This window comes from Capricornis sumatraensis, chromosome 16 (genome assembly GCF_032405125.1).
Source record: "Capricornis sumatraensis isolate serow.1 chromosome 16, serow.2, whole genome shotgun sequence".
NCBI lineage: Eukaryota > Metazoa > Chordata > Mammalia > Artiodactyla > Bovidae > Capricornis > Capricornis sumatraensis.
In genome coordinates this window covers 48,419,629-48,442,241 of record NC_091084.1, presented here as the reverse complement: position 1 = coordinate 48,442,241, position 22,613 = coordinate 48,419,629, and the positions used below count along the sequence as shown (strand labels likewise).

The window sequence follows — 22,613 nt, the reverse complement described above, 5'->3', positions numbered from 1 at the left end:
TCAAAACACCCCCTTACTGGAGGTACTCAACTGGTGCAGAGTCCTGGAACCTGTGTGCCAGTGGTTCCTCTAAGGTCTTGTTCTTGGAAATAAGTCTTTACCGTCTGAGCCAGCAGGGGAGGCCCTTAGAAATAGGCAGAACAGACTGTATCTTTATACCTGGGCCCATGGCAGATGCCTTTTGGAAGAGGCCAAGGACTTGTCATCCCCGTCATCTTCTCCCAGAACTAGTCTTCTCTGCCCATAGTTTGGCCTAGTATGTGCTGATCTGGGCCCACTGCAAGGCAGAAACAACAAGACACAGTCTTCTGCCAATCCCCACTCCAAATGGCATCAATCAGTTGTGATTTATGGAGACCCAGCTCCCACATCACCTCACTCAAAGAACTGCTCAAAATCTATTAAGAATCTCTAAAAATCCTATAAAATAAGGCTGCTGAAAGGCCTATCTTGAGCTCTCCCAGAGTCTTCCTCAATCAACAAATTCATCCTTTACTCTTCAACCCCTAATCCTGCTTAGGGAAGGTCTTTAGAAACAGTAAAGGCTTGCAACACACAACAGCCACAGCAACATTACTGAGCACCTCCCACGTGCCCAGCCTTGGCTACCGATTTCCTCATTAACCCATACAACAATCCTATGAGTCAGTAATTCTATCATTTACCAAACAAGTAGCAAGACATTCAAAGAGTAAAAGGCTCTTGGCAGTCAATGGCAGGCCTACCTGATTCCAATATCTGTGCTCTCAGCCAGCCAAACACCAGGGCACGACAGAACAACAGATGCTAGGAGGGTTAGGGCCATTCAGCTCCAAAGATGGAGGTGACAATCAGGGGAAAAAAGTACTCAGTACAGGGACAATCAAACCATCTTGACCGAGACGTCCAGATGATGTTGGTGGACTGCAGCCAAGGTGCCTCTGCTGATGCAAGGGCTGCTGCACTTGCTCTAGAGCCAAGCTGCCCTAGAGCCAAGAAGGCTTTGGGCCTTAAGGATCTGTGGCCTTAAAGACCCGGGCAGACCAAAGCTGTAAAAGCTTTGAGTGAGCAGAGGGATCTGGTGTGCAGACAGGAAAATCAGAACAGAGAGTGGAGCTGCTAGGACAGAAAGCTTATATGGCTCTTGAGATGAAAACAGACACCAAACCCAGAGATGCCTTGAATTCCAAACCATGTAGTTTCCATGACACTGAGGGTATCCGTAATTCCCACATACTCCTGTGTTCTCACAATGAACTCCTTACTCTTTAGCTAGCCCTAACGACTTTATGCTTTCTAGAACCAAGAAGCCTTCATCACAGCAGGGTTGAGCCGAGTTTCATTACATTTTGTTCTTGAGATGGAGTAAGCGTGGTACCAGGCCCTGGGTCACAGTCTGGCTGGATACAGTCTTCAGAGTACTGAGTCTGGAGTTTAAGATTTGGCTCCCCGTTCAAGGGGGGCTCCAAAGGTCACCTGCGCTTGTAGAGACAAGGCTGAAGCTTCAGGCCTGAGAGCTGAGTCTTGGGCCCTACCCGAGGGGGCCCGGTCTTTTCAAAGTCAAACAAGAAGAAGTGGCTGTTGGTCAGATCCTAGGGACAGAAAAGACCCAATGAGCTCTAAGTCCTCATCCCAGCTCTTCAAATCACCTCCGTCCAGGCCCCACCCCTGCTCAGAAAGCTTCCCAGCTCTCTCCCACTACTCAAGCCTTCAAGGAGCAAACATCTGTGTCTGACAATGACCTCCTTCCTGAACACCATTATTAGCCTGAAGGGCCACACATATGACAAAAATAGGACAGACTTCCTGGGGCCCTCACCTTGGAGATGACCTTGAAGCCCAGTTTGGTGACAGCCCCCAGAAAAGTCCGAACATCTTCAAAGCGGCTGCTGACCTCAGCCACTTTCAGGAGACCCCTGAGAAGGACGGAAAGTTCTGGGTAAGTACACTGACACGCACATGTGCACACAGTCATGCAGCTGTGTCTTGGGAGCACCTACCCTGGCTTCAGCACTCGATTTGCCTCCTCCAGGAAGTCTCTGATGTTGGTTCCCATCAGTGAAAGGCAGAACACAGCCACATCTATAGATTCATCCTCCAGAGGCACCTGCGGAGAGTGAGAAGGTTGTACTAAGCACACATTATAGGAAGGAGAAAGCCAGCACTGAACGCTAGTAGACACAAGGATGCAGGGTGGGCAGAGCGCATTTCATGGAAGAAGAGAGGGGCTTACCTGGGCCATGTCACACACAGTGACCCGGGGGTCCAGAGAGGCCAAGTCAAAGCAGTGTACACGGTTTCGGATACTTGAAGCCAGGCGGCAGTCCCCACAGCCAAAGTCAGCTACCACCAGGGACGCAGGCCTGGGAATGGAAGGAAGAGCTCACTGGTCTGGTCTGAGCCTGGGACTGACACGCCTAGCTTTTCACAGCGCCTGATTTTCACTAACCGCTGGCGAAGATCCCTGGCGATGCGGTCTACCGGCTGCAGTGGCCACTTCTTGACTTGGTTCTGGAAGCCACGGTGGTAGAGGAGAAAGGCCTCAGGGTCTTCCTGGAAGAGGCGCTGCGCAGCACTGCTGGGCCCTGAGTACAGCTGTTCATTGAGGTAGCGGAACCGGGCACCATCCAGACGCTGGGCCATGCGGGCTCGAAGAGCCTCTGCCCGGGCTCCATGGCTGTCTGGACTGGGGGCAGAAGGCACCTCTGCCTCCTCTGCAGAGGCTGGGGCTGGGGCCTGCTCTGGTGGCTGAGGTGGCCGAAACTTGTTCTTCTGTCTACGCTTGTTCTTCTGCCGGTTCCGCCATTGCTTGCGACTCAACGTATGGGGAGGATTAGAGGAAGGGGTCTCACAGGTTGGCTTGGTGAGATCACTTGCAGCACTAGAATTCCAAGCTTTAGAATCTGAAGAAAGAGAGATAGAAAGGCATACTGGGGAGCAAGATACCCTGAATTCAGAGGCTTAGCACGTCACCCTGGCCATACCCCTGTCCCTAAGACAGAAACTGTGGTCTATGGGAAAGTACTTCTTATTCCCTAACTCCATACCTACTGGTGGCAGACGAACTCTGTTATATGTAAGGTCAGCTGAATCCCACACCCCCAGCCCTCATCGTCCCACAAATACTACCTGTTTGGTCAACACTGTCCAGGGGCTGGGCAAGATTTGAAGGGATCTGTTTCTGGCATTTCCTCTTTTTTCTCTCTTCTTCAGCCAGGTCACTGCCAAGAAGAACGCCTCTGTGGCACTTCTTCCTTTCCACCTCCTCTTCCTTGGAGTCACTGCTAGGTGGGCCCTGTTTGTGACGTTTCTTCTTCCTTTTCTCCTCTACTTCACTAGACGCACCAGCAAACAAGCCCTTTTTCGTGCGTTTCTTCTTTGTTTCCACTACCTCCTCCTCCTCCTCAGAGTCACTGCCAGGCAGGCTAGGGGGCTGCTGGGGAACAGATGCTACCTCCAGGGCCCGTAATGTGGCCAAGAGCTGGCGGCGGTTGGCGCCCTGGGGGAAAACAAGGGATGAATGCAGGGGTGGGGAGAATGGATGGGGCCTAGGGAATAAGAAGAGAGATGGGGACCTCACTCAGATGCTGTAACGAGGCATCTGGATTATTCTCAATCAACTTATCTAGCTTATCACGAAGACTGTCAGGGTCTGAAGAACTTTCAAAACTGCCATCCCAACCTTTGGGAGGCTGGAGAGCAGAGAAATCACCCACCTCACTTTCTTCATTGTATAGATGAGGTGATGGGGTTCCCAGAGAAACACTGTAAGGCCACGAGCTACAGGACCGAGGCTAGTGACCGGGAGTTCCAACCCTCAATCTCAGGTTTCTACCTCTAGCTAATACCACTTTATAAAAAGTAGGAAGATTTTTGAAAATAAGAGTGAGATGATCACACATGTGTGTATTAAAGATGCCTCCAGTTGTAGTGTAAAGAACCGAAAGAAAAAAAAAAAAACACTGAAAGAGACAAGCTGCAGACAGAGGCCAGTGGCGGGGATTACAGCAGTGGGTCGAGGGGTTGAAGAGGAGGGAATAAAGCAGGCAGATTTCATGTCACAGGCTGACTGAAGGACAGAAAGAGCCTGAGCAAGTGCAGCAGCCCTCACATCGGGAGAGGCTTAAAGGAGGACTACTGTCTGGGAGACCGTTCTGGACTGAAGTCCTACTGAACGGGTCACTCATCCTGGAGACTCTCAGTACTCCCTCAGCACCAGCTCCCTTTGAACAGTGGCACTGACAGGCCTCACTGCCATTCAGTTTTGCCCTTTTCAATCTCCACACGGCAACCAGTTACATTTTCAAAACGCAAATCTGAAGAAATCATCCCCCTGCTAAAACACTCCATTGGCTTCTATCTTTAACGTGCAAATATTCTAACGTAGCCCTCCAATTTCTACCACACTGCCTCTCATTCTGTGTCATGCTCCCTTGACCCGGGTCTCTCCACATGACTTTCCTTCCAAGAAACCCTCTTTGCTTCACTAACTTCTACTCACCAATTCTCTCTCAGTTCCAACGTCACTTTCGTTTGGAAGTTCCGGATTTGGGGAGGCTGCAAGCGGCCCCCCTCCCCCTAATTACACACGCGGCGCGCCCCAGCTCCGGAATCCAGCAGAGTCTGTTCTGAGTACTCCTGCAGGGCCACTCACCTTGATTTGAGAGGTTGCCGTGGGCCGAAGCCCTAAGGCTACAGACCCGAGGTCCGCGACTACAGGGGCCTCCTCGGCCCACTCCGGTTCCTCGAACATGGGGCTGGGGAGCGCAAGGTTGCGGGATCCACGCGCTTCTCCACGTGCAGACCACGTCTCTAAGAATCAGACCGCTCAGAGACGCCGGAACAGGGCAGGAAACCAAAGAGTGAGCGCTGAAGTGGCTAGAGCAGCCAGCGCAGTGCCGAAAACCATCGAGTTTAGACACTGGTGGGCTAGAAGGGCAAGGAAGGCGGGAGGGAGGGGCTGGGAGAAGGAGGCCCGCGCTGGCCTGAGAGGGCCAGGGGCGGGGCGGGGCCGGGCGGCGGGCGCGGCCGGACGGGAGTTCCCCGGAGAAGGCTCCTCTAGCCCGAGTCCCGGTGAGTGTGGGGGCACCCGTGCCCCCTCCCCAAGGCTCGAGCTCTACCAAGCGGTCACCCCTCCCTCCACCTACTCGGTTCCGAGTGGGGAACGAGGGCCATCCCCGGCAAGGACCTCCGATCGCCTCCTCCAGGGTATACGGCGCCTAAACTCCCCACCCCCCACCCCCCACCCCCCCCAGTTCTGTTCGCGAGTAGGGTCTCTGTGCTTGCTCTCGTGACATCCCTTCGGAAGACACTACCTCTTAATCAACGCCTACTTCGCCCGATCCGCCTTTCCCTCGCGCTCAAGGGACACAGTCCAGGACCATTCCGCTGCCTCCCTAACTCCTTTCAGACATCCAGTAGCTGGGGACGCAGAGCCCAGACCCACAGCCCAACACCAGACTTCTCTCCTGTAGGGGACAAAGCCTGGGGCTCACCCCCCCCAAGATCCTTCTACAGTTCCCACACTTTCCCAGTCTAGGGGACTCTGCCGGGACGCTGCTATGGACGACATTTTCACTCAGTGCCGGGAGGGCAACGCGGTTGCGGTCCGCCTGTGGCTGGACAACACGGAGAACGACCTCAACCAGGGGTGAGCTGGGGTGGCTGGGGGGCGAGAGGAAGGGCAAAGACATGCTCCTCTCCGCTCTGTGGGGTGCTCACTCACTTCTGGTGCGGGCGGCTTACTTTCCTATTCAGTGTGATGAGGGTTAAGCACAGCCTGTCAGCGGGGCAGAGGGTCTCCACACCGGAAGCTGTTGTTTGAGCTGAATCTTGACTGAATAAGAATTTACAGGCAGAGTCTGCAGAGTATTCTAACTTCAGTGAACCTCATGGGCAAAAGCTAGGGGGCAAGACACGGAGCAGAGAGTGCCAGAAACTGTCCGGAGCTCCATATGGCTAGAGGAGAGAAAACCGCTGGGCTTCTGTGGGCTAAAGCTCTAAGCACAAGTGTAGAATGACAGAAGACTGGAAAGGTCTGCAAGGGTCAGTCAGATCATGCAAGAGTATTTAGGCTATAATAATTTTTTATTGCAAGGGCAAGGGTTTAGAGCCATGTAATGGTACGATGAGATTGTCCATTTGTTAAGTGTCATCTTGGATGCTTTATGAAGAGCAAGTGGTGATTTGAAGAGAGGCAACTAACTGCCTAGTCCATCTCAAGTGGTGATGGCTTAGACTAGAATTGGGACAGGCAAAAAAGAAAAAAGTGATCAAATTCCTGAAATCTTTCGGATAAAGAATTGGTGAGACTTGGTGTGGAAAGTGAGGTCAAAGATGATGATCAGGGTTCTGGCTTGGGTAAATAGTGGTTCCTTTTATTGAGAAGGACACGGCTGAAGGGTGGTGAGTTCCACTCTGCACACATTTAAGTGACAATAAAGTGGATGTGGGGTAGGCTGCTGGATTTCAGGAGAGATCTGATTTGGAGACAAAGATTTGGGCGATATTAGCATGCCTGGAGAAGGCAATGGCACCCCACTCCAGTACTCTCGCTTGGAAAATCCCATGGACGGAGGAGCCTGGTGGGCTGCAGTCCATGGGGTCGCTAAGAGTCGGACACGACTGAGCGACTTCACTTTCACTTTTCACTTTCATGCACTGGAGAAGGAAATGGCAACCCACTCCAGTGTTCTTGCCTGGAGAATCCCAGGGACGGGGGAGCCTGGTGAGCTGTTGTCTATGGGGTCGCACAGAGTCGGACATGACTGAAGCGACTTAGCAGCAGCAGCAGCAGCAGCATGAAGATGGGCTTCCCAGGTGGCTCAGCAGTAAAGAATCTACTTGCCAGGGCAGGAGCCGGCAGGAGATGCGGGTTCAACCCCTGGGTCTGGAAGATCCTCTGGAGCAGGAAATGGCAATCCACTCCAGTATTCTTGCCTGAGAAATCCCATGGACAGAGGAGCCTGGAAGGCTGGTCCATGGGGTTGCAAAGTCAGACACGACTAAGCATGTACATGCACGCACACAGACACACACACACAGCATGTAGATGGCACCTGAAGAGGTGGATATGAAACAGGGGATGAGAAACCTAGAAGACCAAACAGGAAAATATGCTGCTGCTGCTGCTGAGTCGCTTCAGTCGTGTCCGCCTCTGTGCGACCCCATAGACACCAGCTCACCAGGCTCCCCCGTCCCTGGGATTCTCCAGGCAAGAACACTGGAGTGGGTTGCCATTTCCTTTTCCAATGCATGAAAGTGGAAAGTGAAAAGTGAAAGTGAAGTCGCTCAGTCGTGTCCGACTCTTAGCGACCCCATGGACTGCAGCCCACCAGGCTCCTCCATCCATGGGACTTTCCAGGTAAGAATATTGGAGTAGGCTTAAAGAAGTGAATGTTTCAATGAAAGGAGTGGTCAGTGGTACTCTAGATTGCTAAGAGGTCAAAGAACTTGAGCACTAAAGTGTAACCATTGAATTTACAATTATTTATGTATTTAATGATCTCTGTGAGAGCTGTTTCAGAGGAAAACAAGTGGAAAAAACCAGACTATACTTGGTTCCTTCATTTAAGGAACTATACTGAACACGCACTGGGTGCTAGGAGTCCAGAATCAGGCATAATGCTTGTCCTCAAGGCACTGGTCTCCCGGGCAGGTTGAATGTGAAGTAGAGAAAGTGAATGTAGACAAGCTCTTTAAGGTTGGCTGAGACAGGAAGGCAAGAAAAGCAGTAGTGATGCTGATTCAGGATCGTGGAATTTTTTTAAAGTGAGGAGAAAATAGATTTTAGGTTTGAGAGTTAAGGATCACCTGTCACTTTCATCCAGGCTTTATGGGTCCCCATTAGACTCTACACTATTTCTCTGTAATTCACACTCGTTCCATTTTTCATGTAATTCTTCAAACGGTGCTCTGATAAAGACAGAGAACACAGCTACTATTTTGTTGGTGGCATCATAAAGGGTAGGTAACTTTTTCCAATGAAGCTGGCATCAAAGAGTGGTATTAGTGAAAGTGGTGCAGGTATGAGTGGATAGGCTTCGGGGCCCCAACTGGGTATATGGTGGATATGAAGTAAGGGTCAATTTCCTGCTGGTCTCTTTGGGATTAAACTTCAGGCTCTGAGGTGACCGGAGCATGGCAGTGGGCAGAACCCTTGTGCCCATACTTTTGCTCTCAGGCTCTGGCCTTCTCTGGGGCCACAGACCGCCAGAGGGTGATAAACTGGGGCACAAATTAAACAGCTGGGATGCAAAACTGACTGATAAGTAAGGGGTGGTGATTGCTTTAGGAAGAGGGAGGGAATACCTCCCAGAAAAGCTTTTGGCTATCTTTGTGAACAGATGAGGGCAGCTGTAGAGGGAAATCAGTAAGTTAAAGGTCACACCCACCACCCATTTTGGCTTTGAGGACATCTGGATTGCCTGGGGTGACCATACCCCTGATCAGCTCCAGGCCCCGCCTAGAGCCCCCACACGGGAAGTGACCGCAGCACTAAGGCATCCGGAGGCTGACGGCCCAGACCACGGACCGCCCCCTTAGCTCCGCCCCTTGGATCTGCAGCCCAGGACTGGAGGGAATTTCCTTTTATGGCCCCAGGCTGTCAGGCAGGCCTAGTTTCCACCCAATTGTGGTTTTGTTGTTGTTGTTTTTTTATACATTTAACTTTATAAAATAGAGAAGTTCTTCGGAAAAGAAAAAAGTTAGGTACAGCTTTCTAATTAAGTCATTCTCATTTTGTTGTTTTCTGTACCTAGGATTGCTTGAGAAGAATCCTGTCTTATGTGGCGGTATCTGCCTCATGAATGACTTACCCAAAGCATTTCTCCTTTTCATTATAAACCCCTCCAAACCATCATTTTAATTCCATTCCCTTTTTAGATTCTAATTTCAGTATCAGAACCAAAACCAGTCAGTAAACTTGCTTCCTCTTCCATAAACTATGGCTTTTCTTCTCAAAGCTTCCCTTCCTTCCTATTAACATGCACTGAACAGCTGCTGTCAATTCTCAAAAAGCTTAGTCTAATAGACAAGACAGTCCATTTAACAGATTTTTACAATCCAGTGTGACAAGTACCTATGTAGTAAGGCAGTGTACAAGATATGGTGAAAACAGAAAGAACCAACAGATGTTGCCAAAGGGGTGCAGAGGAAACCAGATGAAGAATGTTACCATTTAATGATAGAAGGTGCCTGGGAAGAAAGGCTAGAGGGAGATGAAAACAGTGAATCATATGGAATTGTTGGGATTTCAGGTAGCGGTTGGTTGGGTTTGAAACTCAGGGGAAAGTCTGGACTGGACAGCTTTTGGAGTTGCTGGCATGAATGAGAATCAAAGTTCTAGAGGTAAGGCTTCCCAGGGAGAGTATGCAGAGAGAATATTAAAGTTTTTCCTGTGTCAAAGCCTTTGCCCCCATCCCATTTCCAAATCAATGACCCTTGCGCCTTCCTCATAGGGACGATCATGGTTTCTCCCCCTTGCACTGGGCCTGCCGAGAAGGCCGATCTGCTGTGGTTGAGATGCTGATCATGCGGGGGGCACGAATCAATGTGATGAACCGTGGGGATGATACCCCTCTGCACCTGGCAGCCAGTCATGGGCACCGTGATATTGTACAGAAGGTATGTATGAACCCCTTGATGCACATGCCTGGAAGACACAGGCATTATAACATAACGTACAAAGTATGTGTACTCATCTCCCTCCTTCCTTGCATGCCTTAGTACACTTCTCTCATTTGGGACTGACTGTACCTTCTACCTCTTTCTATTTGGCTATGGGCACCAGCTGCTACAGTACAAAGCTGACATCAATGCGGTGAATGAGCATGGGAATGTGCCCCTGCACTATGCCTGTTTCTGGGGCCAAGATCAGGTGGCAGAGGTGAGTACTCAGGCCCTGAACTCTGGGATGGGTGGGAAGAAGTTTGAGCTTGAGTGGGAGACTCTGGAACCCTCCACCCATCCTGTGAGTACTGTCCTGTGTACAACATTCACAAGGTTTGTACTGCATCTGCACTCATGCTTAGTTGGGAATGCCCTCATCACAGCCATCTCTTAATTCCAGGACCTTGTGGCGAATGGGGCCCTTGTCAGCATCTGTAACAAGTATGGAGAGATGCCTGTGGACAAAGCCAAGGCACCCCTGAGAGAGCTGCTCCGAGGTCTGTCCCCACCCACCGCTGTGTCCTTGTCTTGTCCTAGCCTGTCTCTTTCCACACAACAGCTGAGGTCAAGACTTTGTCTTTCTTCCCCAGAGCGGGCAGAGAAGATGGGCCAGAATCTGAACCGTATTCCATACAAGGACACATTCTGGAAGGGGACTACCCGCACTCGGCCCCGTGAGTCAGCTGTGAGGGGAGGGGTGGTGAGAGAATAGTCCTGGACTCCTGGGGCTGGGAAAGAGGGAAGCTGGGTACCTGACCTGCCCACACTCTCAGGAAATGGGACTCTGAACAAACACTCCGGCATTGACTTCAAACAGCTCAACTTCCTGGCGAAGCTCAACGAGAATCACTCTGGAGAGGTAACTCCCCACCCCACCATATTACCTGTTGTGCACCTGTTTTAAGTTTCTCCTCCAGTTAGTGGGCAAGAAAACAGTGGCCTTAGTTAAAGCCTTCTAACCCTTATCTGTCCCTCAGCTATGGAAGGGCCGCTGGCAGGGCAATGACATTGTCGTGAAGATGCTAAAGGTTCGAGACTGGAGTACGAGGAAGAGCAGGGACTTCAATGAGGAGTGTCCCCGGCTCAGGTGGGGCAATGCCTAAACTGGAAGCCTTGATTTCAAGGAGCCCTGTCAGCACCCAGAGGGAGATCTTTTATGCTGGATCTCAGCCAGGGGCATTCTCTCCCTCTTCCAGGATTTTCTCACATCCCAATGTGCTCCCAGTGCTTGGTGCCTGTCAGTCTCCACCTGCTCCTCACCCGACCCTCATCACACACTGGATGCCATACGGATCCCTGTACAATGTGCTACATGAAGGCACCAGTGAGTAGGGAGTGCCAAATCTCACTACAGCAGGGTGTGGGGAAGGAAAGTCTGTGAGCCTCTCCAAATGATTTAACTCTTGCCTTCTCACTTAGATTTCGTTGTGGACCAGAGCCAGGCTGTGAAGTTTGCATTGGACATGGCAAGGGGCATGGCCTTCCTACACACACTAGAACCCCTCATCCCACGACATGCACTCAACAGCCGTAGTGTAATGGTGAGATCACAACTTCACTCCCGGCCCAAGCCCCAGAGGTCCTCTCCCTAGAATAGGACTTACCTCCTTCCACACAACTATCTTCTCTTCCTCAGATTGATGAGGACATGACTGCTCGAATCAGTATGGCCGACGTCAAGTTCTCCTTCCAGTGCCCCGGGCGCATGTATGCACCTGCCTGGGTGGCTCCTGAAGGTGAGTGATGGTATTATGATGTGAGGCAGAGAAGGGGCAGCTCAGTAGTAATGGAAGGGAACACAGACAGGACAAGCAGCTGGAACAGATAAGTCCTATCCCTCCAGCTCTGCAAAAGAAGCCTGAAGACACAAACAGACGCTCAGCAGATATGTGGAGTTTTGCAGTGCTTCTCTGGGAACTGGTGACACGGGAGGTACCCTTTGCTGATCTCTCCAACATGGAAATTGGAATGAAGGTGAGAGCATAACTGGATATACTTGTGGTGGTAGTGACAATAACTGTAGTGGGGCTGGGCTCCTGCCACATTGATTCAAATATACAGAATCCTGTCCTGAGGGCTAGACGTCTCTCCTGACATGAGACTCAAGTTCTGAGACTCACCTTGTTTTTCCTTGTGTTTGCAGGTGGCATTGGAAGGCCTTCGGCCTACCATCCCACCAGGCATTTCCCCCCACGTTTGTAAACTCATGAAGATCTGCATGAATGAAGACCCTGCTAAGCGGCCCAAGTTTGACATGATCGTGCCTATCCTGGAGAAGATGCAGGACAAGTAGAGCTGGAAAGTCCTTATCTGAACTCCAGAGGTGTCAGGACACGGTTAGGGGAGTGCACCTCCCCAAAGCAGCAGGCCTCTGGTTGCCTCCCCTGCCACTAGTCATGGTACTACCCCAGCCATGGGGCCCATCCCCTGCCCCCATCCCTACCATTGTGGCCCCAAAAGGGAATGGGCTCAAAGCTTTGTCACTTGCCACACGGTGTCTCCCAGCATGGGAGGGATCAGCCCTGCCTGTCACAATAAAGTTTATTATGAAAACAGGCTGGTGTGGGGACAAGAGAACAGACAAGTACATTTAGACTGGGTGGCTCAGGTGAAGTAGTGCGGCTTCTTCACATTGATGCCATACTCGCTGAGGGCAGGGGTCAAGTCCTCCATGGTTAGAGTGTACTTGCGGTCCTGAGGGAAGAGGGAAGAGCACCAGCTGAACACAGGAATTCCAGATTTCAATCCCAGGCAGGTGACCCTGAGTAGGTCTTTCACCTCCCCTAAGGCTTAATTTCCCTCAAAGGGGTTTCAGGATAATTTAAGCCTCTGCTGCTGTAGGAGGTAATTACTGAATCAATGAGCCTCCCCTCACACCTTGCTCTTGCTTCGGGAGCTGCCAGAGGCTGTGCCCTTCATTTTGCAGTGCTGTAGGGCATCGTTGGCAATATCTGAGATGAATTTCTGGGCAGCTAGGGAGATGAGCCGAATTCTGGAGAGAAAAAAATGGTATGAGAAGAGCATAGACAACAAACTCCACACAAACACCCAACACTCTAACCTGCCCTGAGTTTACTCACATGCGTGGGTCGGAGGCCTCAAAGCCAGCACGGTTCAGGTAGTAACCAGTCACTGCATCAGGGATCTGAGAAATCAATTAGACGACTGTAAGCGTTAGCCCTGTGTACAGCGGGGCTGAGAGTTGGGGTAAGGGAAATGGAGGGCAGGCCTGGCTATCAGGAAGCTCCCAGTTTGGGTGGGCAGAAGGGAAAAATCACAAAAGCTAGGAAGAGAAACACAAGAGGATGCTGCAAATCCAGACGGTGTGGCAGAAGTTGGCATGACAGCAAGTCATTAGCCTTGTTCAGGCGGGAAGCCCACCGTAGGCGTGTAATCCTCCAGCTGCATCAGGAAGTCCACTAGAGGCGTGCTGGACACCACTGGCTTCACCTCTCCGTTGGCCGCACTTGGCAGCACGTAAACCCCGTTAGACATGGCCCCCTCCGGGGGCGCCGCGCCGCCGGTCGTCACTGGAGCTGGAGGAAAACCAGCAAACTGAGACACGGAGGTGGGAGGCTCGAGGGTTCCGCTAGGTGTGTCTTACCCTCTGCCCTCACCCGCCGCTGGGCCCAGCCCAAAGCGCGGCCCTCGCCCTCACCCGTCCCGGCCCTCACCCGCCCCGCGCCGCTCGGCAGGCTCCCCGGCCCGCGCCGCCACGGCTCCAGTGCCCCCTGCCGCGGCTCCAGCCCCAGGCCCCCCTGACGTCCCCGCGGGGCTGGCCTTGTTCTCCGCGGCGGTGCCGGCGGGCAGCGCGGCGGGGGCCGAGACCGCGGGCGCCGGGCCCGGGGCCGAGGCGGCGGAGGCCGGCGCCGCCTCGGGGTCCGCGCCGGAGCCGCTGCAGCTCATCGGGCCGGTGGGAGAGGCGGCGAACAGAGCCGCTTCCGCTTCCGTTCACCTTACGCACACACCAGGGGTGACGTCACGCGCCCCACGACTCGTTCCTCCCACGCCACGTTCGCTCCTCCCTTAGGCCTCCTTCCTTTATTCCCCGCCCATCCAGCCGCTACATGACAAAGGCCGGAGGGCGGAGACCAAGTGTTGCGGAACTGCGCTGGCGCGGACATTTCGCGTCCGGACCCGCGGTTCTCCAGTGTGGATCCGCTGGGATGGGAACCCCTCAAAGTCGAGGATTCTCTTCTGTGGGCTTGAGGCCCCCTCACCCAGCCTGACGCCTAAAATCCTTGCTTTGAGGCTCATCGCCCCGACACCTCTCTACTGTTGGTCGCCTGCCTGTCTGCATCTTTTCCAAGTTCCTTTATCCAGCCTTTTAAGGGTTTGTAGTGGAGTTGAATAGCCTCTTTCCCCGCCAGCTGCCCAAAGTGAAGGTAACCGGACAGCTGACACAGTGCTGCTGCAGATGGGGAGAGAGGTACAGTCCACCGTCCGTATAGGTGGTGAAGGGTTGGTAGGATTGGTTCCGGGACTCCCCCCACTCCCGTCCCCAACCCATGTATACCAAAATCCGTGGATGCTCAAGTCCGTTATATGAAATGGCATAGTATTTGCACTGTATACTCTATATAATCTCTAGATTGCTTATAATATCCAATGCGATGTAAATAGTTTAGTGGTGCATGGTAAATTCAAGTTTCGTCTTTTATAATTGGAATTTAAAAATATATATATCTTCAGTTCACGGTTGGGTGAATCTGTGGATGGAGAACCCGAGGATACAGAGGGATGGCTGTCTTTCAGTCTTAATAAACAATTTATGTAAAATCACGGCTAGTGAAAGAGTGGCGTTTTCAACACAGCAAAAATTTATTTTTGTCAGTCCTGAGCTAGGGTCTGCAAATACAGAGTTAAGTAGGAGAAGGTTCTACTCCTCCGGGCACCAGTGGTCTTGCAAAGGGAGGCATTAACAGTTAAACTTGCCATTTCACCAATATATGGGAGTTAAAATACTGGAGGTAGACACAGGGTGTGCAGTGCAAGGGAGGAAGGGAACTAATAGTTGCTGCCTACATCTGTGTGTTACGCATTCCATTAAGTTTATTCCACTTAATGATTTCCTGAATATTAGAGGCAGGTATCAATATCCTCACTTAACAGATGAGGGAAAAGTCTCCGAGAGTTGAACTTACTTCCCCCAGGCTCTCTCTAGTCTATATCAGAACCAAGAATCTAGGATTCTTCTGTCATACCCACATCAACTAGCTTCAGGGAGCCAAAAGATTCACAAGAGAAGGTGAGCTGAGTCTTGAGAGAATTCTGGACCTCAGCCAGGCACAGGAAGCCAGGGGTAATGTTAGGGCAAAGAATATCTTGAGCAACAGTGAATGAAAGTGCATGGAGGGGAGTGTGGGGAGACAGGGAAGGGTAAACAATTTGTTACTTGGAAACAGATAGCAAGTGAGATAGGTTTGTAAATCATGGCTCTGATAGTTGGTTTTGGGGCTTCCCTTGTGGCTCAGTGGTAAAGAACATGTCTGCCAATGCAAGATATCCATGTTCCATCCCTGGGTCAGGAAGAACCCTGGAGAAGGAAGTGGCAATCCACTCTGTATTCTTGCCTGGGAAGTCCCATGGACAGAGGAGCCTGGTGGGTTATAGTCCATGGGGTTGCAAAAGAGTCAGACACAACTTAGTGAATAAACAACTGGTAGATGGTTTAGGGAAAGGCAGGATGTAAGGACACTTCTTGCAAGGGCCTCAATTCAGAGGAGCAGGAATATGGCTCACAGCTCATGTAGTAGCAGTGGAGCTGGAGAGAAGTAGATGAATTCAAGATACACTTTGGAAATATAATTGGAAGAACTTTTGGGTTGATAAAGATGTATTTAAGAGATAGAGTCAGTAGGACTTGTTGACAAGAAGATGATGGGAGGAGGTGAAGGAAATGGGAAACTTGGATTATACTTTAGGTTTCTGGCTCAGTTGGAAGTGTCAAGCATAGTGTCATTTATAAATAAGAAACAAAAGAGAACAGTTTGGGATTGGGAAGAACGGAGATGAACTATTGAGAATTACACATCTTGCTTTTGAGGTATCAATCCCTGTAGGATGGAAAGTCCGATTTAGTGAGATGGTGATGGCTGTGGATGCCAGTCATAGATTTGTTCCAGTGGACAATGAGTCAAGTGAGAAGAGCAAAAGACAAAGGATAGAGTAATGACACTACATGGATTAGGTATGATTAGCATTTACACAGTTGTACCAATGCAAATCCTGTATGCAGCTCAGACAAAAATAGGATTGTATCGAGAGGACAAAAGAATGGGTGGTGCGGATTTTGAGTGATTGGGACAAGGCAGAAGAATGATCACAAGCTAATAGGAAGTCAGTAATGGCTATAACTGGGCAGGGGGAAATCAATAAACAGCAATATAAGCATGTTATTTAGAGATAAACTAGTGGTGGAGAACATGCCTGCCAATGGAGGAGATTTAAGAGATGCAGGTTCCATCCCTGGGTCAGGGAGATCCCCTGGAGGAGGGCCTGGCAACCCACTCCAGAATTCTTGCCTGGAGAACCCCAAAGACAAAGGAGCCCGGCAGGCTACAGTCCATGGGGTCACAAAGAGTTGGACACGACTGAAGCGACTTAGCACACACTAAAGAATCATCAGAAACAGTTGAAATGATTGCCTCAAGTAGCAGGGAATGGGGGTAGATATACAAGGCGTGGCTATTTTTTTGCAGTAAGACTTAAAGAAGTATTTGACAATGTGCCCATATACTTTGATAAAATAAAAACCAAGAGTTATAAAATTTTACAAAAGGATAGAGCAACAAAATACAACAATGTTTAATGAGGAAGCAGAGAAAGAGAAGGAGGGAAAAGGGAATGAAGGAGGAAGAGGGAGTGGTCAGAGAAGTTAAGCCCTGGAAGCTAAGAAAGAAGAGGCAGTAGGCTCCTATGACAGAGAGCTCACAAAGCAAAGGTTGGGAGTATTTCTTAGGGAGAAGGAAAGAGTAAAACAGTAAGAGTAGAGGTCTCATGGCAATGAATTGAGGAATGAGGATGCAGTGAAATAGTGTACACAGACAGTGTAGCAAACACGTTGGAAAAGCCTGGTTGAAAAGAAAAGAAATGGAGCAGGGGGCCCTGGGGGGTGGGGGTGAGAGTGGTTGTATGCAGGGGATCTTCCCAAATAGTGCTGGTTATGGCACCTGTTGAGGAACCTGGGGCAGGGGGACCTGAGTATGATGGAACAGGTAGGGTTGGGAGTCAAGTCAAGCTCACAGCATTTCTGGGTTAGGGAGATAAGCTGTCTGTGGCAGTCAACGGTTAAGGGTTCAGCAGGGCCTCCAACACTGCAGAATAAGGGACCCAGCCACCTGCTGTGGGGCAGAGGACAGGGCCACACTTCTAGCAGGAGAGGGTCAAGGGTTCATTAGTGTCTTCAGCAGAGCTGGGAAGTTGGGTGTTCCCCAGCCTGTCACAGGATCCCAGCCAGGGCCAGAGCAGAAACCTTGACCCTCCACCTCTTCATTCAGACAGGACTCATGGCAGCCACGGGTTACCTAGGGAGAGGGTGGGCATCAGATCTGGACCTGCTGATATTAACAGACTATAGCCCCTTACCCTGTATTCACATTCCAGAGGCTATCCCACCCCATCAGAATTGCCCTCAAGTTCATCTCAGCACTCAACATATTCTTACGAGTATGAATGTTGTTATTTCATATGAAAATGGCCACAACCCTTCCTTCCATACTCACATCAAAGAGTCCTGCCCCACGCTGCTGGTAGAGCCTTGGGTTGAGAAAACCTAGAGGGGGTAGCCCTCTGAGGATTCTGTGTTCATTTATCAGGGATAGGAGTCCCCCAAACACTGGAGTAGAGGCCTGCAAGGGTGAGCGTGCAAGTAGAGGTTAGGGATTCATAGTGGTTGGATTTTTTGGGAGGGATGGGTAGGAGGTCTCTGAGGAGTCAGGGGTTCTGGGTGCAAGGTCTTGGGGTTGGAAGGTAGGGGTATTCGCTGGGTGGAGGTTTGGAGCCAGACTGATTCTCACCGAGGTACCAGACACCCATGGAATGGGCACATGATTGCTGACCACCCAATAGCCATCAGAGAGTGCAGCCACGTCTGGGTAGGCGCGGCCACTGGCATTGAAGTAACTGGATGGTGGCAAGTGGGGACTGGAGCTCAGGTACCGGGTTACAGCTTCCTCCTGAAAGACACTCTTGAGTAAGTACCATCTGCTGTACTGAGGATTCCACCCATCTCTCCTCCACCAACACAAACACACACATACCTGGTACGAAGGCCGTGGGAACACATTGCTGAAGCCGCCACCACTGATGTAGTCAACAACCTCATCTGTGATTCGGAAAGGGTTTTGGAAGGATGTTCCTCCCACCGTGGTGACATAGGGACTGAGGGAAGAAGACAGCACTCAGAAATGTAGCAGTTCTAAGACACCTCCAAAATGCATAGGGCTGGGTGAGTGTGGCCTGGGTCTTGCTGGAGGGACTGGGAAAGCACTCTGGTGAAGTATGTACACGGGGAAGACTGAGAGGTTTGTGGCCCTCAAGGCATGGTCTGAGGTGACTGTGCACACTTCTCCCTACAAAACATCCACCAAATCTCCCACTAAAATGCCTGGGGACCGAGGAAGCAGAATACTGGGATCTCTGTCCTCAGGAGATTCGGGGCCTGGGACCTTTGGGAAGAAGCAGGGGGGGGGGGGTGCAGGAACCAGAGGAGAGACTGAAAATACTGCATGATCACAATCAGAGCAGGTACGACTGAGTGCTGACCCACAGGAGCACCTGGTGGGGTCAAGGCAAAGGTTCTAGACCATGAAATCACAAGTAAGTGGTGGGCTTGGGTGTTTACCTGGAGGCAGGGAAGCTGGGACGGAACTGGTGTCTGCCAGAGACAGACCAACACCCGGCCCCACTGTCACCTGGGAGAGAGACCAGGTTTAGCATTCAGTTTCATTGGTCAGAGCTTGGAATGTAGGTTCAGATGTCAGAGAGGAAATTCACATGTTATTACTGCAAGAGGTCAGAGTTGAGGTCAGGTCAGTGGTCTAGGTTGAGTTCAGATTATGAGTTAGAGATCAGGTCCAGGAGTTACTGTGGGGTCAAAGTTCTCATCTTGAGTGGGCATGGGGTCCAAGTTTAGAGTAGGAGGTCACCTGAGGCAAAGAGCAGGGTAAGACCCCGAGCCGCCGCCTTCATGAGCTCAGTGTTGACCCGCTGGATGTAGGTGCTGCTGAGGGAGTCCTCGTCATCGCCGTAGCTCACGGTGTGCACGTACGGCAGAGCTGACTCGTTACTGAGCAGCAGAAGCCACTGCAGGAAAGGCTCCTGTGACTCATGCCGGCCTGGATATTTTTTGGAGAAGAGGGCAAAAGGGCAATCATTTGGGAAGTTATCAGGATCTCCTTCTATCTCATGGAATTCCCTTGAAGGTGCAAAGATCACTACTCCCCCGCAATTCTGTCCCCACCAGTCAATCCCCTAGGCAGTACCAGGGCTACTGTAGACCCAGGTAGAGATGTTGGCACCAGCACTCATGAGGTACTCCACATCTAGGCTGGCCTCAATCCCGGCCCGGCCTCGGCCCTGTTGTCCGACCACACGGGCTACCGATGCCTGGTGTGCAAAGTCCCCACCGAAGAGGCGCATGAACTCAGCCAGGTCTGAATCGTGGAAATACTGCTCCAGGAACTACAGGGGGAGTCAGAGGAGATTCATGGGTCAGAAAACACAGCCCCAGGGGTCAGGTCGGGGGATGCTGTTCCAGATCACAGGATTAGAGTCGGAAAGTCAGCCCCAGGCTGGTCAGGCACCTTGAAGAGGCTGCGAGGATGCTGAGGCTCCCTGCATGGCTTACCTGAGCACAGGCTTGACTGTTGTTGGTTGCGCCAGAGCCCACATCTTGTGCCGTCAAGTTGTAACGCTTACGGATCACGGATGGGGTCACTCCCAGGTGCAGGCCAACAGTCCCCGGCACCTGTGGCTCAGGGCGTTGCCTCAGAGTTGACGTAGGGGGAAAACGATGCAGCCCCCCAACTGTGGGGAGGAGTCAGGCTTGAGGAAGAGATCTTTTAGACTGCAACCCTCATTTTGCCACTGTGATCCCACCCACACTCACACCCCCTGTGGCACCTAAACTTCTCCCATCCCTGGCTCTGCCCTTCCAACCTCCACCAGCCCCACGGGATGTTACCAAAGTCCACATGTGGGGCCAAGGCCTTTGGGAGCCGGTAGGGATGTGGCGACCTCACAGCATGGGTCTCCGCAGGTCCTCCCACATAGTGATGAAACTCAGCTCCAGGGAGCAGCAGCTCTGCCTGTCTGGAGGTAAGAGTTCAGAAAACACAGGTCAGAAAGCATGAAGCAGAGCAGAAGTGGCTGCCTGAGCATCACCGGGTAGTTAGTCGTTATCTTCCCACGCATTTTCACCCGCAGCACCTGCAAACTCTCAGCTCCCTCCCCCTGGTAGGGAGACAAATCTCCCTGATGGGGTGATCAATACCCTCTGTGAGGCAATTATCTCCTCTCACCGGACACTCAGCCAGCAAGTCAGAAAGTCCTGTGTGGTCACTGAGTGGCAGTTCCGGGCCCCAGCTGCCAAAAGCCATTTCTGGACCGTGTGGAGGGTCAGTGGTGATGGCCGGACCAGTTCAGCCACATCCTCTAGGGTCAGGTACTTGCCTGCAGGGGTTCAGTAGAATTGCCTTCATTCATTGCTTTTCCAAATTGCTCGTTTTGGACTCCAACCAGGAGGCACTGGGACATCCTAGGGAAACTGGAGTAGGGGCTTGAGGGATGGGTGGGAAGCTTCTAGTAAAAAGCCAGGCCATACAGGTGTAGGCTCAACTTGGGGGAATATGGATTTATCCTAAAGGAGAGTAGGTTGCAAATACCGCATGATCATGAAAAACAAATGAGATTAATAGATTAAAATGTTCTTTTGGGGGTCGGGGGGCATGCCACACAGCTTGTGGGATCTTAGTTCCCCTACCAGTGATAGAATCCAGGCCACAGCAGTGAAAGCACTGAGTCCTAACCCCTGGACTGCCAGTGGAATTTTAAAAAAAAATGTTCATTTTAAGTTTATTTCCAATAAAAGTTTTTAAAACTTTCAGGACCAGTTATAAGATGATTATCTAATTTAGCTCAGATCTTCATACTTACTGATTTTAAGCTGAACATGGTGAGTCACTGTTCTGCATGGATCATGCACACACCTCCTGGGTGAACCTTAGATTGCCCCCTCACACGCTTACCACTCCCACTCCTTCCCCACCACAAGGGGCTTCCTCGGAGGAAGCACACGGTCCAGCTTGACCGTTGGAGCAAAACACCGACTCTTGGAGGAGACTGTGAAGTTGAAAGGGAGTGGATTGGAGGGGAAGAGATGGCAGACCAGCGAGGTGGGGTGGGCAGCAGTCCAGGTGAGAGAGTAATCAGCTGAGTTGGTGGCAACAAGGAACGATGAGAGAGTGGACTGTTTCAGAGCTGGAACTGACAGCTTTAGGGTTTGAGTGGAGGAGAAAATGAGAGTGAATTTAGCAGGGGTTGGAGGTGAAATCTGAGGTAGTGAGCTAAATTTACATGTACTGGATGCCACTTCCCCACTTGTTTGGCAGCTGGCAAGCAGTAGAGTCATAATTTAAATTCAGGTATGATCACCAAGCCTGTGCTCTTAACCATACCCACTTTCAGTTTTTTAGCCTGATGAACACAGGTGGAAAGTTTTGGAGGGAAGAATGTGAATTAGTTTTGGACAGTACTTCCCATTCACTTTTTTATTCAGAAACTCTTCAGTGAAGGTCACTGCCATTCATCTGTCCTATATCACCCCCTCCACAGGCCCTAAGAGCATGCACTTGACATGACCTGCACTGTCCCATGCTCAGCCCAGCCCCGTGTCCCTCACTGCATCCCACATCCTGCCCCGCGGTCCCGCCAAGCACCGTAGTGAGGAGAGCCAGGATCCGACACAGCCTGCACCAGCTCGGACAGTCTCTTCACGTTCTGCTGTCTCAGGGCAAATGTAAGACTCAGCTCTTCCTCAGGGTCCGCACGGCCCAGGGACACCCAGCCAGGGGGCAGCCTGCAGGGTCAAGGGTCACACAGCCTTCATTATTAAAGTTGGGGATGGGAAGGTTCAGTATTAGACCTAGATTTGGAGGAAGATTCAGAAGCAGATTTGAATCACAGGAGATGGATGATCAGACTGAGCCTGGGAACTATGGAGGGGGCTACCAGGAGCTGGTAAGCCAGTGAGGGAGGCTGGAACCAGGCTAATAGGTGCAGGACAAGCCATGGGGAAGGGGCGGTCAGTGCTAAGTCAACTCACCTCCTCTGCTGGTCAGGCTCCGGGCTGTAACTGCATTTGCCAGTGACAAAGAGGGCAAAGAGCCCTAGGAGGCTGCAGGGACAGCACATGGGTTTCAGCAGGAGCTGGACTGTTGCTGTTCCCACCCTCCAACATAAACTCCCTCCAGCGTGATTCCCTTCGCCCGGAGCCCCCATTTCTCACCAGGATCGAGGTCCCATTCTGCCTTTCCTCTCGTCTGCTGTCATGTGACAGATCACATGAGCCCTGCAGTCCTCCACCACCACCTCTGCCTAGGAACTAGTGACGTGCTGGCCCCGCCCTCAAATGGGTGGTCCTGAATGCTGAAGAAGGGGTGCGGCGGCCACTCAGATGCTCCCTCTGTGGACTGTGAAACCCTGGGTGAGCCCAGGCTCAGCACAGTGTAGGCGGTGCTTAAGAAAGGGGCTCTGGAGGCCCGTAGACCCAGAGATCCAGGTCCTTACAAGATACATGATATCAGGAAAGTCACAGCTTCTCGGAGCCTTGGTTTCTTCATGGAGAATATGGAGACTGTTAGGTTAAAAGTGCCCTGCCTCAGCGGATTGCACTGAAAATTTACAGAGACAAACAAACCCCTCAGAGAGCCTCACATGGCAGAAGCTCAACAAATGTGAGCTGT

General features: G+C 51.4%; 4 protein-coding genes across 7 annotated transcripts; 1 reads left to right on the top strand and 3 right to left on the bottom strand.

Annotated features, from left to right (window-relative positions):
- Nucleotides 1-1,356: 1,356 nt before the first annotated feature.
- On the bottom strand, nucleotides 1,357-4,732 carry RRP8 (ribosomal RNA processing 8). The gene is made up of 7 exons (XM_068989327.1): nucleotides 4,634-4,732; nucleotides 3,109-3,478; nucleotides 2,429-2,882; nucleotides 2,213-2,342; nucleotides 1,980-2,086; nucleotides 1,799-1,895; nucleotides 1,357-1,571 (listed from the first exon to the last, which is right to left on the bottom strand). Exons 1-7 carry the CDS (start codon nucleotides 4,730-4,732, stop codon nucleotides 1,452-1,454), a joined length of 1,377 nt encoding a protein of 458 aa, XP_068845428.1. The 3' UTR covers nucleotides 1,357-1,451.
- A 266-nt stretch (nucleotides 4,733-4,998) lies between these two features.
- Nucleotides 4,999-12,165, top strand: ILK (integrin linked kinase). 4 transcript variants are annotated; one of them, XM_068988154.1, is made up of 13 exons: nucleotides 4,999-5,052; nucleotides 5,514-5,629; nucleotides 9,438-9,603; nucleotides 9,770-9,865; nucleotides 10,049-10,145; nucleotides 10,239-10,322; nucleotides 10,422-10,507; nucleotides 10,626-10,735; nucleotides 10,845-10,972; nucleotides 11,068-11,189; nucleotides 11,285-11,384; nucleotides 11,492-11,622; nucleotides 11,792-12,165. In XM_068988154.1, the coding sequence occupies exons 2-13, from the start codon at nucleotides 5,541-5,543 to the stop codon at nucleotides 11,939-11,941; spliced, it is 1,359 nt and encodes a 452-aa protein (XP_068844255.1). In that variant the 5' UTR covers nucleotides 4,999-5,052; nucleotides 5,514-5,540; the 3' UTR covers nucleotides 11,942-12,165. The 4 variants fall into 4 exon arrangements, with proteins under 4 accessions (XP_068844255.1, XP_068844257.1, XP_068844258.1 ...); XM_068988156.1 differs by having other exon boundaries at nucleotides 5,006-5,052; nucleotides 5,519-5,629; XM_068988157.1 differs by lacking the exon at nucleotides 4,999-5,052 and adding an exon at nucleotides 5,066-5,187 and having other exon boundaries at nucleotides 5,519-5,629.
- Nucleotides 12,166-12,192: 27 nt separating this feature from the next.
- On the bottom strand, nucleotides 12,193-13,554 carry TAF10 (TATA-box binding protein associated factor 10). Its single transcript, XM_068988158.1, has 5 exons — nucleotides 13,323-13,554; nucleotides 13,030-13,184; nucleotides 12,729-12,793; nucleotides 12,526-12,640; nucleotides 12,193-12,342 (listed from the first exon to the last, which is right to left on the bottom strand). The coding sequence occupies exons 1-5, from the start codon at nucleotides 13,552-13,554 to the stop codon at nucleotides 12,253-12,255; spliced, it is 657 nt and encodes a 218-aa protein (XP_068844259.1). The 3' UTR covers nucleotides 12,193-12,252.
- Nucleotides 13,555-14,496: 942 nt separating this feature from the next.
- TPP1 (tripeptidyl peptidase 1) lies at nucleotides 14,497-22,176 on the bottom strand. Its single transcript, XM_068988407.1, has 13 exons — nucleotides 22,157-22,176; nucleotides 21,974-22,045; nucleotides 21,588-21,727; nucleotides 20,172-20,322; nucleotides 19,835-19,962; nucleotides 19,499-19,677; nucleotides 19,134-19,332; nucleotides 18,798-18,986; nucleotides 18,494-18,563; nucleotides 17,910-18,030; nucleotides 17,667-17,825; nucleotides 17,373-17,498; nucleotides 14,497-17,174 (listed from the first exon to the last, which is right to left on the bottom strand). The coding sequence occupies exons 1-13, from the start codon at nucleotides 22,171-22,173 to the stop codon at nucleotides 17,034-17,036; spliced, it is 1,692 nt and encodes a 563-aa protein (XP_068844508.1). The 5' UTR covers nucleotides 22,174-22,176; the 3' UTR covers nucleotides 14,497-17,033.
- Nucleotides 22,177-22,613: the final 437 nt, after the last annotated feature.

Bases quoted from the DNA above. Each gene is read 5' to 3' on its own strand.
- RRP8 (XM_068989327.1), bottom strand. From the start codon at position 4,732: ATGTTCGAGGAACCGGAGTGGGCCGAGGAGGCCCCTGTAGTCGCGGAC. The intron at 2,343-2,428 runs GTTAGTGAAAAT...TTCCATTCCCAG, and splicing joins GCCAGGGATCTTCGCCAGCG to GCCTGCGTCCCTGGTGGTAG. The intron at 2,087-2,212 runs GTAAGCCCCTCT...CACTCTCCGCAG, and splicing joins CTGTGTGTGACATGGCCCAG to GTGCCTCTGGAGGATGAATC.
- ILK (XM_068988154.1), top strand. From the start codon at position 5,541: ATGGACGACATTTTCACTCAGTGCCGGGAGGGCAACGCGGTTGCGGTC. The intron at 10,973-11,067 runs GTGAGTAGGGAG...CTTCTCACTTAG, and splicing joins TGTGCTACATGAAGGCACCA to ATTTCGTTGTGGACCAGAGC. The intron at 11,190-11,284 runs GTGAGATCACAA...TCTCTTCCTCAG, and splicing joins TCAACAGCCGTAGTGTAATG to ATTGATGAGGACATGACTGC.
- TAF10 (XM_068988158.1), bottom strand. From the start codon at position 13,554: ATGAGCTGCAGCGGCTCCGGCGCGGACCCCGAGGCGGCGCCGGCCTCC. The intron at 12,794-13,029 runs GTGGGCTTCCCG...TTGATTTCTCAG, and splicing joins TGGAGGATTACACGCCTACG to ATCCCTGATGCAGTGACTGG. The intron at 12,641-12,728 runs GTGAGTAAACTC...TTTTCTCTCCAG, and splicing joins GAGGCCTCCGACCCACGCAT to AATTCGGCTCATCTCCCTAG.
- TPP1 (XM_068988407.1), bottom strand. The intron at 19,963-20,171 runs GTGAGAGGAGAT...TCTTACCTCCAG, and splicing joins ACTTGCTGGCTGAGTGTCCG to ACAGGCAGAGCTGCTGCTCC. The intron at 19,678-19,834 runs GTAACATCCCGT...TCCTCCCCACAG, and splicing joins GGCCCCACATGTGGACTTTG to TTGGGGGGCTGCATCGTTTT.